At 45.8% G+C, this 14,628-nt stretch overlaps 1 protein-coding gene across 1 annotated transcript in view; it reads right to left on the reverse strand.

Moving 5' to 3' along the window:
- Nucleotides 1-14,628, reverse strand: part of PTPA (protein phosphatase 2 phosphatase activator) — a 41,510-nt gene that overhangs the window by 19,866 nt on the left and 7,016 nt on the right. Inside the window, exons 2-3 of the mRNA XM_007944238.2 lie at nt 11,584-11,681; nt 5,570-5,656 (exon numbers count right to left, since the gene is read on the reverse strand). Coding sequence (XP_007942429.1) covers nt 5,570-5,656; nt 11,584-11,681 — 185 coding nt within the window. The remainder of the gene's footprint in view (nt 1-5,569; nt 5,657-11,583; nt 11,682-14,628) is intronic.

Consider the following 14,628-nt stretch of genomic DNA (forward strand, 5'->3'; position numbering starts at 1 on the left):
AAAGTCCTGCCAGGAAGCAAATCCCGCTGGTGTCTTAGCAGGCAAAAACCAGGTAAAGAGAAACTTCAGGAAATCTGGAACTGTGAGGAACTAACAGGGCAGATGCCCACATGAGAAACTGTGACTAGGAGAGGGACTCACTGGTGAGACTCTATAGAGAAGTGGAGACCGCTGAGGCTACGTGTGTATTTGGAAAGGGAGAGGAATACACTATTAGAATACTTGTCAGCCAGTGCCCCCCACCCCAGCTCCAGGAGGAGCAATCACATTGTAGTCTAGGCCATCTATGTAAACAACCCCCCCTGGCATAGTGCAGCACAATGGCCCTGAATGGTGTGCTATCTCATCTTCCATTGCCTAAACTGGGGACTGGGAGGAGTAAAAGTTACCTACCTGTAGAAGGGTAATTTTTCCTTTACACTTAGTGGAGGCAGAGGGCTAGGGTGACACAGAGAGAGATGTGACCAATAGGCAAGTGCTGCCAGGCCCTTGCTTTGTGAATAACCAGGTCACCAGGAACAGCTAATGACCCCATGCAGCAACTATGACTTGCAATGGATGGTGCGGTACCCTTGGCCCCAGGAAGCACCAGCAAGCCCTGAATTCCCAGATCTCAGGTCTCTGGCGAGGCACTGAAGGGAATAAAGAAGGCAGCTCTGGAGGAGAACAGGAGCCAGGCCCCAGCTGCTAGCTCAGCTGGGCCAATGAATAATTAAAAGGTCCCCAGCTCCCCTTTCAGAAGAGGGCATTTTGAATGTAGGGGCTGCTGCTATTGTTTGGGGCTCACATGAGGAGAGGAGTTGGAGGGGGAGGGAAGTGGGGGCTGGAACCCCCTTGAGGCTCAAAGAATAATCTGAGTTACCCTCCATCTCCCTGAATCAGAGCTTCCTTTTCAGATTTAATGGACAAGTAAAATTTCCCCAAAAAATTTTACTTGCTAACTTTTCTATTTTGCCCTTTAGTATCTACTTCTGTAGTGATACTGCCTCAGAAACCCAAGGAGGGGTCGCTATGAGTCGGGTCTAACTCAACAGCACATAACAACAAGAAGTACATTAAAAAACAAACAGAACAACTACAAAATTATACCTCCTGTCTATTATCACCCAGAGTAGGACGGGCATAATCTCAAGATCAAGGATGGTCCCTCCTCTCTTTTTAAAATACATATATATAATGTTTTAATGTGATTTGGGTGAGACTTTACAGAGCAAACTGGTATTCCATTAACGATCTACATACATTCTGTTTTGTGACATTTCCTGCAATCCCTACACTGTAACCCCTATTCTGTAACAACACTCTTCCCACTTCTTCCCTGTGCCCACCCCTCCTCTTCATCTTTCCTTCCCATGTCCTTCCACCTGCCTAGCTCTATCCCTGGACAAATGCTGTCCTCTTGCTTTCACATGCCTGACTATTGTAATGAGTTCATACCCTCCTGATTTTACTGTTAACTTTATAGTCTGTCTATCGTTTGGCTGCCAGTTGTCATAGTCACTCCTCAGTTCCTAGTTTGAAGTGTGTCTAAGGGCCACAGTCTCAAGGGTCAACCAGACCTCATCAGACCAGTAAGCTTGGTCTTCTTTATGATTTCAAGTTTTGTTCCACATTTTTCCCCCACTTGGCATCCAGGACCTCTTATTGTGATCCTTTTTGGAGCAGTCAGCAGTGGTAGCCGGGCACCATCTAGTACTTCTGCTCTCCAGGTCACGGAGGTTGGGGTTCATGTGCTCCATTAATCCTTTGGACTAATTGTTTCCTGTGCCTTTGATTTTTTCACTCTTCTTTGCTCCAGACGGGAAGAGACCAATAGTTGTACCTTAGATGGCCACTCACAAGCTTTTAAGACCCCAGTCACTACTCACCAAAGAAGAATGTAGAACATTGTCTTTGTGGACTATGTTATGCCAATTGACCTTTGTGAAGAACAACTCTCTTAACTGCCTATACAGCAAACACACTCCACCACTCCAGCTTGTTATCTTTGCTGTGGATGGTATGGAAGCTGCCACCCCAGACCACTCTGCCCTCTCCCAAGTTGCAGCTGCCATCTCTGCAGCAGGGGGCAGAAGCAAGAGGAAACCAGAGACCCAGCAGCTGTGCCAGGCAGAAGAGGGCCCCCATCTGTGGCCTGCAGCCACATGCTGTGAGCCATGGCTTCTGCTGTCCCTGCCAGCTGTGGGCTGAAGCTCAGAGAACTCTGGAGATCAAACTAGTCATCTCTGCCCATCAAGTGAGGAGCAGCCCACTAGCCACGCGGTGAGTTCCAGCTCAGCAAGAACCCAAACGAAAGCAACCATGATGCTACTGAAAACTAGAATACCTAATAACCCACGTGAGAGTCTCAGTGAATCTGACAGGACCCAAGCTTTTACTATACTGCATTCCTGCCAAAAGAACAGCTCTTAACCCAGGACAACACCTGGTTGGTGTGGGTATCTGCCATAAAAGTCTCAGAGGTAATAAAGAAACCTGAGAGGGATTTGGTAGCTAAGGATTTGCTGGGGTAATCACAACATCCTCCTTTAGCTAGCTCTTCCTCCACCACATTCCCCAGCCCACTGGCCACAGCTGAGCACCCCTCACTGCTGGCTCCAAAAGCAGCCCTCTCTCTCCAGCCATCCTGCACCCACAACCTCTCCAAGGGTGCTGGGCAGGCCCAAGAGGAACCCAAGAAGCCACTGATAGACCAGCTCCCAAATGAATGCAGTTTACGCCAGGGTACAGGCCTGGCTCACCTCAAGTGGTGCAGGCCACAAAGCAGCCAGTTAGGGCCCAGGAAGAGGTGGCTCCACCAGTGTACAGTATGAAACATAAAGAGGCAATGCTAGATTTGGAACAGATGCAGAAACTCGATGGGGACAGAGCCGGACCTTACCCAACATGGGCCCGAAGCTATGGCTAGAGAGCTGGGCAAGACAAAGCCCAGAGAGAGCAGCCCAGGCTCTGTTGTCTGAGGTAAGCAGTTCAAGATGGCTCTGGACCAACTGGGATAGCAACTCAAGGGGCCATCAGAGGACTGGAACACAGCCCTGGGAGACAGTGCACAGCAATAGCAAGCAGACTAAAAGACCACACCTTCTGATAGGAATCTGCCTGGACACAGCTATTGCCCTCCCTGCACAAACAAGTCTGTCTCCAAAGCAGCATCAAAAAGCACCCACCTGGATTGTAAAATGGTACAACCACTGTGCAAAATGGTATGGAGCTGCCTTAAAAAAAAAAAAGTTAGAAATACCATATGATCTAGCAATCCCACTACTAGGTATATGTTGTTGTTGTTGTTGTTAAGTGGCGTCGAGTCGGCCCCGACTCATAGCGACCCCTCCTTGGGTTTCCGAGGCAGTTATCACTACGGAAGTAGGATTGCCCAACCTTCCTTCCGAGGAGTGGCTGGTGGGTTTGAACCGCCAGCCGTCTGGTTAGCAGGCAAGTGTCTTAACCACTATGCTACCAGAGCTCCTAGAGAAATAAGAACCACAACACAAATAGATATATGCACTCCCATGTTCATCACAGCATTATTCACAATAGCAAAAAAATGAAAACAAATAAACAAATAAACTATGGTACCTCCATCCAATGAAATACTACACGATGCTAAAGAATGATGATGAATCTGTGAAATAGCTCACAACATGATGAACCTAGAGGACATTATGCTAAAATAAGTCAGTCACAAAAAGGAGAAATACCATATGAAACCACTATTATAAAAAGTCAAGAAAAGGTTTATGCACAGAGAGAGACATTCTTTGATGGTTACCAGTGACAGGAGGGAGAATTACTAACTAGAGGGTAGATATGTATTAACCTGGGTGAAGGCAAAGGCAATATGCAATAAGGGAAAGGTCAGCGCAACATGATCAAGGCAAAGGAAGACACTGTGAAGTACGCAAGAGTGAAAGGCAACAACAGTAGATAATATCAAATATACAATCCTGTAATAACAAACAATAATTCATAAATGTATAAATAGGCAGATATGTAAACTGAACAGAGGTAGGATGGCTTATGGAAGTACATCCACAAACACATACAGGTTTGGTAGAGACTATTTCTACGTATGTGTTTATGTATGTTGTAAATGCATCCAGGTAGAGCATACTAGGGCAAGTTATGCAAACTTCTTAGCCATAACCAAACATCTTGAGTGACTGAGTCATGGGGCTTGAGGGCTTAGGACCATAGTCTTGGGGAACATCTAGGTCAATTGGCTCAACAGTCCATAAAGGCAATGTTCTACATTCTACTTTGGTGAGTAGCAACTGGAACCTTTAAAGCTTGCAAGTGGCCATCTAAGATACAACTATTGGTCTCTTCCTGTTCAGAGCAAAGAAAATCAGAGTCAAGGAAACAATTAGTCCAAAGGATTAACGGACCATGTGAACCACAGCTTCCTCTAGCCTAAGACCAGAAGAACTAGGTGGTGCCTAGCTACCACTACTGACCATGGTGATCAGGGACACAACAGGAGGTCTTGGATAGAGTGGGAGCAAAATGTAGAACAAAATCAAAATCATAAAAAAGACCATACTTACGTAGGTCTGATAGAGACTGCTGGAATTCGTAGGACTATGGCTCTTAGACACACTTCAAACCTAGAACTGAACCCACTCCTGGAGGTCACCTTTCAGCCAAACAACAGGCCTATAAAGTGAACACTAACACCAGGGAGGAATGTACTCCTCAGTATAGTTAACCATGTGAGATCAAAAGGGCAGCATTTGCTCAAAAACAAAGTTCAGAGGCAGGAAGGGGCAAGAAAGACGAGCAAATGTAACAGGGAACCCAGGGAAGAAATGAAAAGAGTACTATTATACTGAGGAAATACACCTAGTATCACAAAACAAAATGTGCATACAATGGTGGGTGGAAAACTAATTTGCTCTGTAAAAAAAAATACCACACACACACCCACCTGACAGTGTGAACCCAAAGTCTAAAAAACGTGTGTCCTGCGATCCAGCAATTTCACTTAGAGGAGTGAATCCTTAGGAAATAATGCACACAGGGCAGTAACACTTAGCGGATACAATCTAAAATTCTAAAATTCAGGAGTTGTTGAAATGAACAAGTGCCCAACTCAGTAAGGCACCCACGTGCACTGCAGGAAAAGAACACCTAGCAATGTCCTGGGACATGAGCAGGAGAAGGTCTGAGCAACACTCCCCAAGCTGTTAACAGGAGCTGCCGCTGGGCACTGGGTATGAGGGAGAAAAGTAGGGAGAGGTCAGCATTTTTTGTTAATGTTATTCATGCTTCTATTAGTGATCTCTTCAATAGGCACACTCACTTCTTTTGTAATCTTTTCTAATTTAAAGAGTTATGGAAAAACACCAATTACAAAAACGAAATAGCATATTTACTTGGATCTTATTTTTATAAATACATAGCGATTCACACATTTAAAAAAGATTAGAAATATAGACACCAAATGTTGACTGCACTTATGTTTGGGTGATCTTATTTTCTGCACTGTCCCAGTTATGAGCAATGAGTACACGTGACTTTCTTGAGCTATTTCTGGAAAGGCAGTTACAGCAGGATGCCTGCCTGTGCCTACCTCAGAGACTTTGTACTCGAAGGTCAGCTTCTTCCCCTTCACGCCTTCGTTGAGGGTGAGGATGAATCCAATGTAGTCTGCATATGCCTACCAAACAGAGGAGGGAGTGGGGATGTGGAGAAGGGTGTCAAATCCACCACCCTGCACACCCTGGCCAGCCCCCCAGCTCTATCCAGTTACCAAAGAGCAACTTCCCCTGATTTCCAAGTAGGTAGCAGGAGTCAAAAGATAATACCTGTAAAAATGGCCTAGTGGAAGCATCTGACCTCCTCTAACTTCATGAGGGGGAGACTCATCACCAGCAGCATCAGCCCGAGGCTGATTTCTGTGAGGCAGAGATCAGACGCCTCATCTCTCAAACCTTTTTACCAACTCTGACACCAAGCCATCCCTCCCACAGCACTCTCTACTTCTCTGCTGGGTTCAATAATTCGTTGCAACAGTCATACAGAACTCACAGATAATATTCATGATTATGGGGTTAATTAGGGAGGTGCCAGGTTACAATTCAGGACCAGAAACAACTCAGGCTACAGGCTAGGACAGATCCTGAGCCATGCCCATAGGCAGGCCTAGCCCTGGACCTTGGTCTCTTGGCCCTCGGCCCCTTGGGCCTGCTCCAGCAAGCATTACAAAGCTCTTTAGTGCTGCTGATAAGTGCCCAGAGGCACCCCACTCTGCCAGCAAGCCTTCTGCCCAAAGACACTCGGCTTTCTGTGGGCCAGGAAGCCCAACACACCATCTGGAGCCAATCTCCTAGTTCTGCTAACTCTGCTGCCACCATTTCTCTGCCACTGTTTCTGTCTCTTGTCTCTGGTGATAGCTGCCTGTCTCCTGGGTCTAGGAGGTTCCCAGTGCAGAGAACCAAGGCCCAAACCATGAGCTCTGCTCTCATATCTTCTTTCTCAGTGGTAGTGAGGCCTCCCCTTTGCTTTGAAATTGGATCTCTTTTAAGCCTAGCAGGAGGGCAAATCTGACCAATCTCCTCATTAGGGTTCCATATGCCATATTTGTATTGTCCCACCCACACAAAGGTGCCATACACCTTATTTGTATTATTAACAAGCTATCCAATCTCCTTGGTGGGCCACAAGCACCTTATTTACATAGTCCTACTCAATCTTTTGATGGGAGTTATAAGATGACGATAAAGGTATGGGAGCTCTGGTGGCATAGTGCCTAAGGCATTGGGCTGCTAACCAGAAGGTTGGTGGTTCAAACCTACCAGCCACTCCATGGAAAAAAGATGCAGCGATCTACTTCCATGAAGATTTACCACATCAGACCCCAATGGGGGTCGCTGTGAGTCAGAATCAACTCAGTGGCAGTGAGTTTAGTTTTTTTGGTTTAAGGGCATGGAGGTAGCTTCCTCTTACCTCCTCTAACTTCACAAGGAGGAGAGAAAATCACCAGCAGTATCAGCCCAAGGCTGACTTCTATGAGGTGACATGCTGTCATCCTCTGACTTCCCCCCACCCACCCACCCACCAATCCTGACACGAACCATCCCTCCCAAGGCACTCTCTACTTCTCTGCTGGGTTTGATAATTCATTGCAATGGCCACAGAGAACTCATAGGCAATACTCATGACTATGGGGTCTATTAGGGAAGCAACAGGTCACAATTCACGTTCAGAAAAGCTGTTGATGGTAGTGAGATCCCCCCTGTGTGCCTCTATCAAACAAAACAAAACCCACTGTCATCAAATCAATTCTGACTCATAGCAACCCCCATTGGGTTTCCAAGGCTGTAAATCTTTACCGAAGTAGATTGCCTTATCTTCCTCCTGTGGAGCAGCCGGTGTGTTCGAATTGCCAACTTTCTGGTTAGCAGCCAAATGCCTTATCCACTACACCACCAGAGCTCCTTATCTGCCTCTACGTGGGCTCATTTTAAGCCTAGCAGAATGACAAAACTGCCCAATCTTCACATTAGGGTTCCATATACCTTATTTGTACACTCCCAGCCCGACAAGGGCACCATATACCTTATTTATATTATTAGCAAGCTAGTCAATCTCCTTGGTGGGCCATAAGCACCTTACATTTGCATAGTTCCACCCAGTCATCTGGTAGGACACAAAGACCATGGCTACAAGAGCCATATCAAGTAATTCTCTGCACCACAACACCAAACACCCTACTCCGAAAAAAACAGCAAGTTAAGCCCAACAATAAGCCCTGGACTGCCAGGCAATATACATTGAGTGCTCACTATTGCTGCTGACAGCTTTTTCATACAACAACCTCATGAGGTAGACACAATCACTACCTTCATTTTACAGATGAGGAAACAAGACTTCAGGAGAAGTGACTTGACCAAGGCCTCCTGAGACCAAAATCTCATCAGATTGGTATCCACAGAGTTGCTGTGGATAATCTACCTGGCCAGCTGTGTGACCCCTTATTTCTACCTGGGGCCATTCCACAGGATGAGCTAGCCTAACTCCAAAGGTGAGTGACTGAGGGTTTGACTATTATACTACATCATCAGGAGTTCAAGGAACAACATGGAAGAACCCCCACTACAGACAGACTGCACTGTATGGATGCAGTATAGATGACCTGTTCTCAGGAGGTGCTGTTTTCTGTACAGAGGCATCCTGTGGAAACCAGTCTTGCAGCACACTCATCCCCAGCTTGCAACTGGGCACTTTCTCCCCTGCAAAGTTGCAGGTTACACCCAGCAAAGGAATAAGAAAGCATAGAGGCTCCTGATGAGGCAGTTCCTGGAAGCAAGTAACTCCTGTTTGGTCTTGTTTCTTCCCCACCCCTTTTCCCTCTAATTTTCCTCCCTCTTCCTTCCTTACTCAAGCCTTAAGGATGCCAGAGGCACCCACATCAAGTCCTGAGGCAACTATGAGCAATCACTGAATATCATCCTGTGGAATGGCCCCAGGTAGAAATAAGGGGTCACACAGCTGGCCAAGTAGATTATCCACAGCAACTCTCCCAGTCCAGGGCAAGTCCACAATCATTCCAATCTGCAAAGTATAATGAAATGCAGAGATAGTGTTCTGGTTACCTAGTACCGCTCTGACAAGAAATATACCACAAATGGGATGGCCTTAACAAACAGGAGTTTATTCTTACAATTTGGAGGCTTTAAGTCCAAGTTCAAAGTGCCAGGCTTTAGGGGCTGGGTGAAAGCCCCTCAACCTTGGGGTCCAACTCTGCCCCCTGCTCCCAGCCCACTGGAGCTAGAGGCATTTCTTCACTCAGACAGTTGCTGGCTGCTGAGGCTGAGAAGCCCCAAGGTTGACAAGTAAAAAGGCACAGTCCCGATGTTACCAAACCTCACAGCAGGCCATTAACTTAAGTCCATTGTAAGTCCCAAGGTTGGCAGAGCATAGCAGGCTGCTGAGCAACAACATGGTTACATGCAGGGTCCAAGCATACCATATAGGCTAGAGACCATTCCCTAGGCTTCTCCTTGTATACAGGAAACAGACCACATCCCAAAGGCAGCTACTCAGCTGCTTGTGGTAGATTCCACCATGGAGATGACTGCCAGTCTCATCTTGGGGATTAACTACCACCAGCTGCCCAGCCACTCAACTAGGCCCAGTCAAATTGACACACAAACATAACTACCACAGACAGGAAGCAGTAAGGGACAGCATCACCTTCTACATGTCCCTTCTGCCACAGAGGTCCAGGTCTCTAGTGACTAAAACTCAGGGCATTCTTACAAACACAACTGTGCCCAGAGTCTCCACTAACATAATGATAACAATGACATAACAATAGCAATAATAATTATGCCTACTGTTCAAAAAGACTTACTGCATAACAAGCACTAGGCCAACTGCTTTTTGGGCTTCAAATTATCTTGGCCTCAAAACTACCCATTTTATAGTAAAGGAAACTGAGCTCAAACAGGTTAGGTACCTTGCTGACGTCACAAAAAGAAAATGCAACAGCCGAGGGTTTCAAGCCTAAATCTTTCCGACTCCAAAGCCCATGTTCTTAACCCCTGTACTCTGCCGCCTAGTGAAACCCTGGGGACCACAGGACAACTCCAACAGAGTCGCTCGGTCCAGCCACAATAGGTCCACACACTTGAGTGATGAGCTTCAGAGCAAGTAGAGGCTTCTATCAGATATCACTAAACATATGCTCCAGAAGAAAGTGTCCAACACTTCCAAAAATGGGCTGCCTTGTTTGGAACAGGTTGGCAAACTTTCCCTGCAAAGGGCCAAATAGTAAAAATGTTGGGCTCTGTGGCCCATTCAGTCTGAGTCTCAGCTTCTCAGTTTGCCCAGCTCCACCATGGTAGCACAAAAGCAACCACAGGCAATATGTAAATATGGCTGTGTTGCTAAAAATTTTATTTACAAAAGCAGACAGGAGGCCAGATTAGGTTGTCAGGTAGCAATCTGGCCTAGAAGGTCGTGCATTGGCATCTGGGGTTCTACAGCATGAACCTTTTGAATCTCACCTCAGCCACTGACTAACTGGGACCACCTTGCTAAGTTTCTTTACTTCTCAGCCTCAGTTTCCTCACTGAAAAATGAGGATAATCACAAAACCAATCTCACATCATGAACATCTATCCCTCCCTGGAAAAGATCTAGAGGGGAAAGCAAGAAACCATGTGTCGATGCAGACAGACAAACAAATTCAAGGTAGAGCAATAGTTCTTATTGTGGACAATTCAGCTCCCAGGGGATATATGGCAATATCTGGAGGCATTTTTCGTTGTCACAACTGAGGGAGGAGATTGCTACAGACATCTAGTGAGTAGAGGTCAGGGATGCGGCTAAATATCCGACAATGCACGGGACAGCCCCTTACCACAGAGAGTGATGTGTCCCAAAACATCAATAGCTGAGGTTAAGAAATCCTGAGATAGAACAACCAAGATGATGAAAGAACTCAAAACTGTGTCCTTTGAGGAACAGTTGATAGGATTATAGCATTTATTCTGGAGAAAGCCTTAAAAAAGACACGATAACCATCTCCAAATATTTAGAGGGCTGGCTTGTGTAAGAGGAACCAGACAGGCTTGTATGGTCCCAAGTCAAAACTAGGACAAAGCACGGAAGCTCTAGGGTTTGAGTTCGATGTAAGCACGGCAGACTCCTTACTGAGAGTCCACCAAGCTTGTGAGGACCCTCATGCCCACCATTCTGTACACATGACACTCCCCACCCTGGCTGACTGGAGCTTGGCCAGAGGCCTCTGAGAATTTGAAATTGGCTTTCTTTTTCTCAGTCCCAGTCTTTCATACACCTGTACCACGTGCTTGTTGTTATGTTGTTATGTGCCATCGAGTCAAACCCGACTCATAGCGACCCCTCCTTGGGTTTCCGAGGCAGTATCACTACGGAAGTAGGATTGCCCAACCTTCCTTCCGAGGAGTGGCTGGTGGGTTTGAACCGCCAGCCGTCTGGTTAGCAGGCAAGTGTCTTAGCCACTATGCCCGTACCACGTGCTTAGGAGGTACAAAATATCTTCTGTCCACCATTTGGACTGCACAGCACAGAAAATCAGTTTGCAGAAAAAGGAACTTCCTGCCTTTCCTAACTCAGTATTCTAGGGGCCAGTTCCTGGTATTTTTGAGACATAGCCACATCCCTGGCCTAACGTCCATGATAATATCTTCTCCTTTTGATATGTTGACTCTCAGAATTGCTGTTACTTACAACTAAGAATCCAAGTGGCCCACTCTATCATTTAGGACTTTTAAGTTCAGCCAATACAACAAAACTCAACGGTCAATAGTTCATGAGACCCAGGAGCGGAGCCCTCCAGAGTTACCCTGGCCTCAGCCCCCAGAGACCTCTGGGCAGAAGCATCTCTGAGTGCTGCTCCTGAGGAAGAGGGACAGCTAGAGCCTCTGTCACCTTTCTCTAACTTACAACAGCTCAGGCTCTGAAAGCAAGAAGATCCAGAAGCTCTTGGCACCCATCATGCCTAGGAAACTACCGTCTCTAGAGAAGCCCGAGTGTCTCAGAGGAGAAATGTAGCCTCACCCCAGTTCTGACCCTATAGTGCAGACACCACTATACCTGAGAACGCTTCCATTTGCCCATGTCTGGAACTGTATGAATCTCCTTTTTAGGAATGATGAAGTTCTGAGCAGCTGGAGTGGTCTCCTCTGAAGAATCTTGACAAAGAAAATGAAAAAGCAAGTAGGTAAATAGAACCGTCCCATGCAATACATACACACTCATGCTTTTAAAGCAAGACCCCAAGATCCAAGCCATAGTAGCAACCAGACACCTATTCCCAGGACAGTCATGGCTTGTTAAGCCAAACCCACTTCTGCTTTCCTTACTCTGCAAGGAGTACGGCAACCCTGGCAATTCCCCCAACGACCAAGACGGTCTGAGCTTCTGCCAGGCCCTCACCTCCTGCTCTCCAACTGGGCAGAACAATTAGAAAAATTAAATCAAGTTAACCTTTTAGACACAAACCAGTAACTCAGAAGAAAAAAAAAATGCCCTGGTTATCCAGTGGTACTATAACAGAAATACCTCAAACGGATAGCTTTAACAGACAGAAATTTCCTTTTTCACAGTTTAGGAGGCTAGAGGTATAAATTCAGAGTGCCAGATCTAGGAAAAGCCATGCTCTCTTTGTAGACTCTGGAGGAAGGTCTTTGTCTCTTTTGAGCTTCTGCTCCTGGGCCATCTTTATGTGGCTTGGCATCTCTCCTTCCCCATCTCTGCTTCTTTCACTTGCTTGCTTAAGTTCTTTTATATCTCAAAAGAGAACGACTCAAGACATACCCTACACTAATGCTGTATCATTAGTGTAATAAAGACAGCCCCATCCCCAAATCGGTTATAACCACAGGAATGGAGATTAGGATTTACAAGACATATTTTTTGAGGACACAATTCAACCCATAACATGCTACTCTTTAAGCCCCCAAAGTTCATGTCCTTGCCATATGCAAAACACATTCATCCCATCGATCACCCCACAAGCCTTGTCTTGGTTCTCTTGTGCGGCTATTAACAGGAATACTACAAGTAGATGGCTTTAACAAACAGGAACTTATTCTGAGGCTAGAAGTCTAAATTCAGAGTGCCAGCTCTAATTGCTGAGTGAAGGCCCTTTGACCTGGGGCTTCAGCTTTGCCTCTAATTCCAGACCCGCTGAAGCTGGAGGCTTCTTCTGACTCATGCAGCTACTGGCTGCTGAGACTGATGAACCCGAGGTCAGCAGGTAAAATGGCACAATCCCAAAATCAGCAGCTAACATGGCAGCCTACTCGTTCAAGTCCATGAACAACTCCAAGATCGGAAGGCAACACAGCCACTGGTTCAAGTCCAGGAACTGGAGATGAAGTCTCGGCCAAATGCAGGACCAAAACTGTGCCACAAAGCTAGAGACCATTCTCAAAGCTTCTCCATACATACTGGAAGCAGGGAACACCCCAGAGGCAACTCCCCTTCAACTAATTAGGTGCTCGTAGCAAATTCTACCCTGGAGATAATTACAATCTGATCATGGGGAATAACGACATCCAGCTGCCAAGTCACTCAAATCCACAGCCCAGCCAAGTTGACACATAACCTTAACCACCACAAGCCTTAAATCAACTCTAAATCCAAAATCTCATCTTCTGAATCATCTAAATCAAATATGGGTAAGACTTTAGGCATATTCTATCCTGTGGTAAAATTCCTCTTTATCTGTGAACCTGTATACAATGGTACAACAGGCACAGGGTAGACATTTCCATTACAAATAGAAGAAGCTAGAGGGAAAGAAAGGATGAGAGGCACCAAGCAAGTCCAATACCCAGCAGAACAAATGATATTAGCTCTCAAGGCTTCAAAATAATCATTTTTCTGAAACCATCTAGGCGATGGCCCTACTCTCCAGAGTCTGGGTATTGGGCATACCCTCTGGATTCTGGGAGAACAACAGATACAGCTCCTTTGGCTTGTTTCCTGCCTGTAGAATTCCAAGAGGCAGGCAGAGTTCTCTCCTTTGGTTCTTTCTCTGTCCCCGTCAGTCTAATCTGACAGATTTTCTGCTGTGGTAGTTGGTTGGTTAGAGCCATCAGTCACAGGCTTAGTTTCTTTGACAAAAGATGAACCCATGTCCTTAGTGAACATTCTATGACACGTGTCCTTAATTTGTACAGAATAATTTTCCAAGTCTTTAAGTTCAGTTTTAATTCTGCACATTTCCTTTTTAAGTCCATCTCTTTCCACTCACAGTTTACTATAAGAGGCAAGAGAAACCATGTGGCCCCTTTAAGTTCTTGTTTAGAAATCTCATGAGCCAAATATTCAAGTTCATCACTTATCATATCTACCTTCCACCAAACATTTTAACATAATTCATACAAGTTATTTGCCACTGCATAAAAGTATGCCCTTCCTGCATTGACCAATGTTCATCACTATCTTTTAAAGCCTCACCAGAAGCACATTTAACATCCACATTTCAAGCAACATTCTGTTGCTGGCACGTGTATTGTCTAAGATGGTTGTTCTCCTCACTTCCTTCTGAGCCCTCACCAGAACTGCCTTTGACATCCAGAATTCTACCAACAGTCTCTTCAAGGCAATCTAAGCTTTTACTCTTAGGTACCTTAAGCCTCCTCCATACTCTACCCATTACCCAATTCCAAAACCACTTCCACATTGTAGGTATTTGTTAGAGCAGCATCCCCACTTCTTGAAGCCAAATTCTATCTTAGTTAACTAGTGCTGCTGTAACAGAAGTACCACAAGTGGATACTTGTCAAGTTGGATCCGACTCATAGTGAGCCCTCCTTGGGTGTCCGAGGCAGTATCACTACGGCAGTTGATTGCCCAACCTTCCTTCCAGGAAGTGGCTGGTGGGTCTGAACAGCCAGCCTTCTGGTTAGCAATCAAATGTCTTAGGCACTACGCCACCACAGCATTGAGGTTAGGATTTACAACACATATTTTGGGGGTTCACAATTCAATCCATAACACAAATGGCCAATAAACATTCTGAAAAAAATATTGCCAACCTCCTCAAAGCAATGTAAATTAAATGAGATCTCTTTGCTCCTCTCAGGCTGTGCAGTGCAGTGAACTACTTAAAATGTCTCTTCTAGCCAT

This window comes from Orycteropus afer, unplaced genomic scaffold (genome assembly GCF_000298275.1).
Source record: "Orycteropus afer afer isolate SDZICR_OR568_19922 unplaced genomic scaffold, OryAfe1.0 scaffold00123, whole genome shotgun sequence".
Taxonomy (NCBI): domain Eukaryota; kingdom Metazoa; phylum Chordata; class Mammalia; order Tubulidentata; family Orycteropodidae; genus Orycteropus; species Orycteropus afer.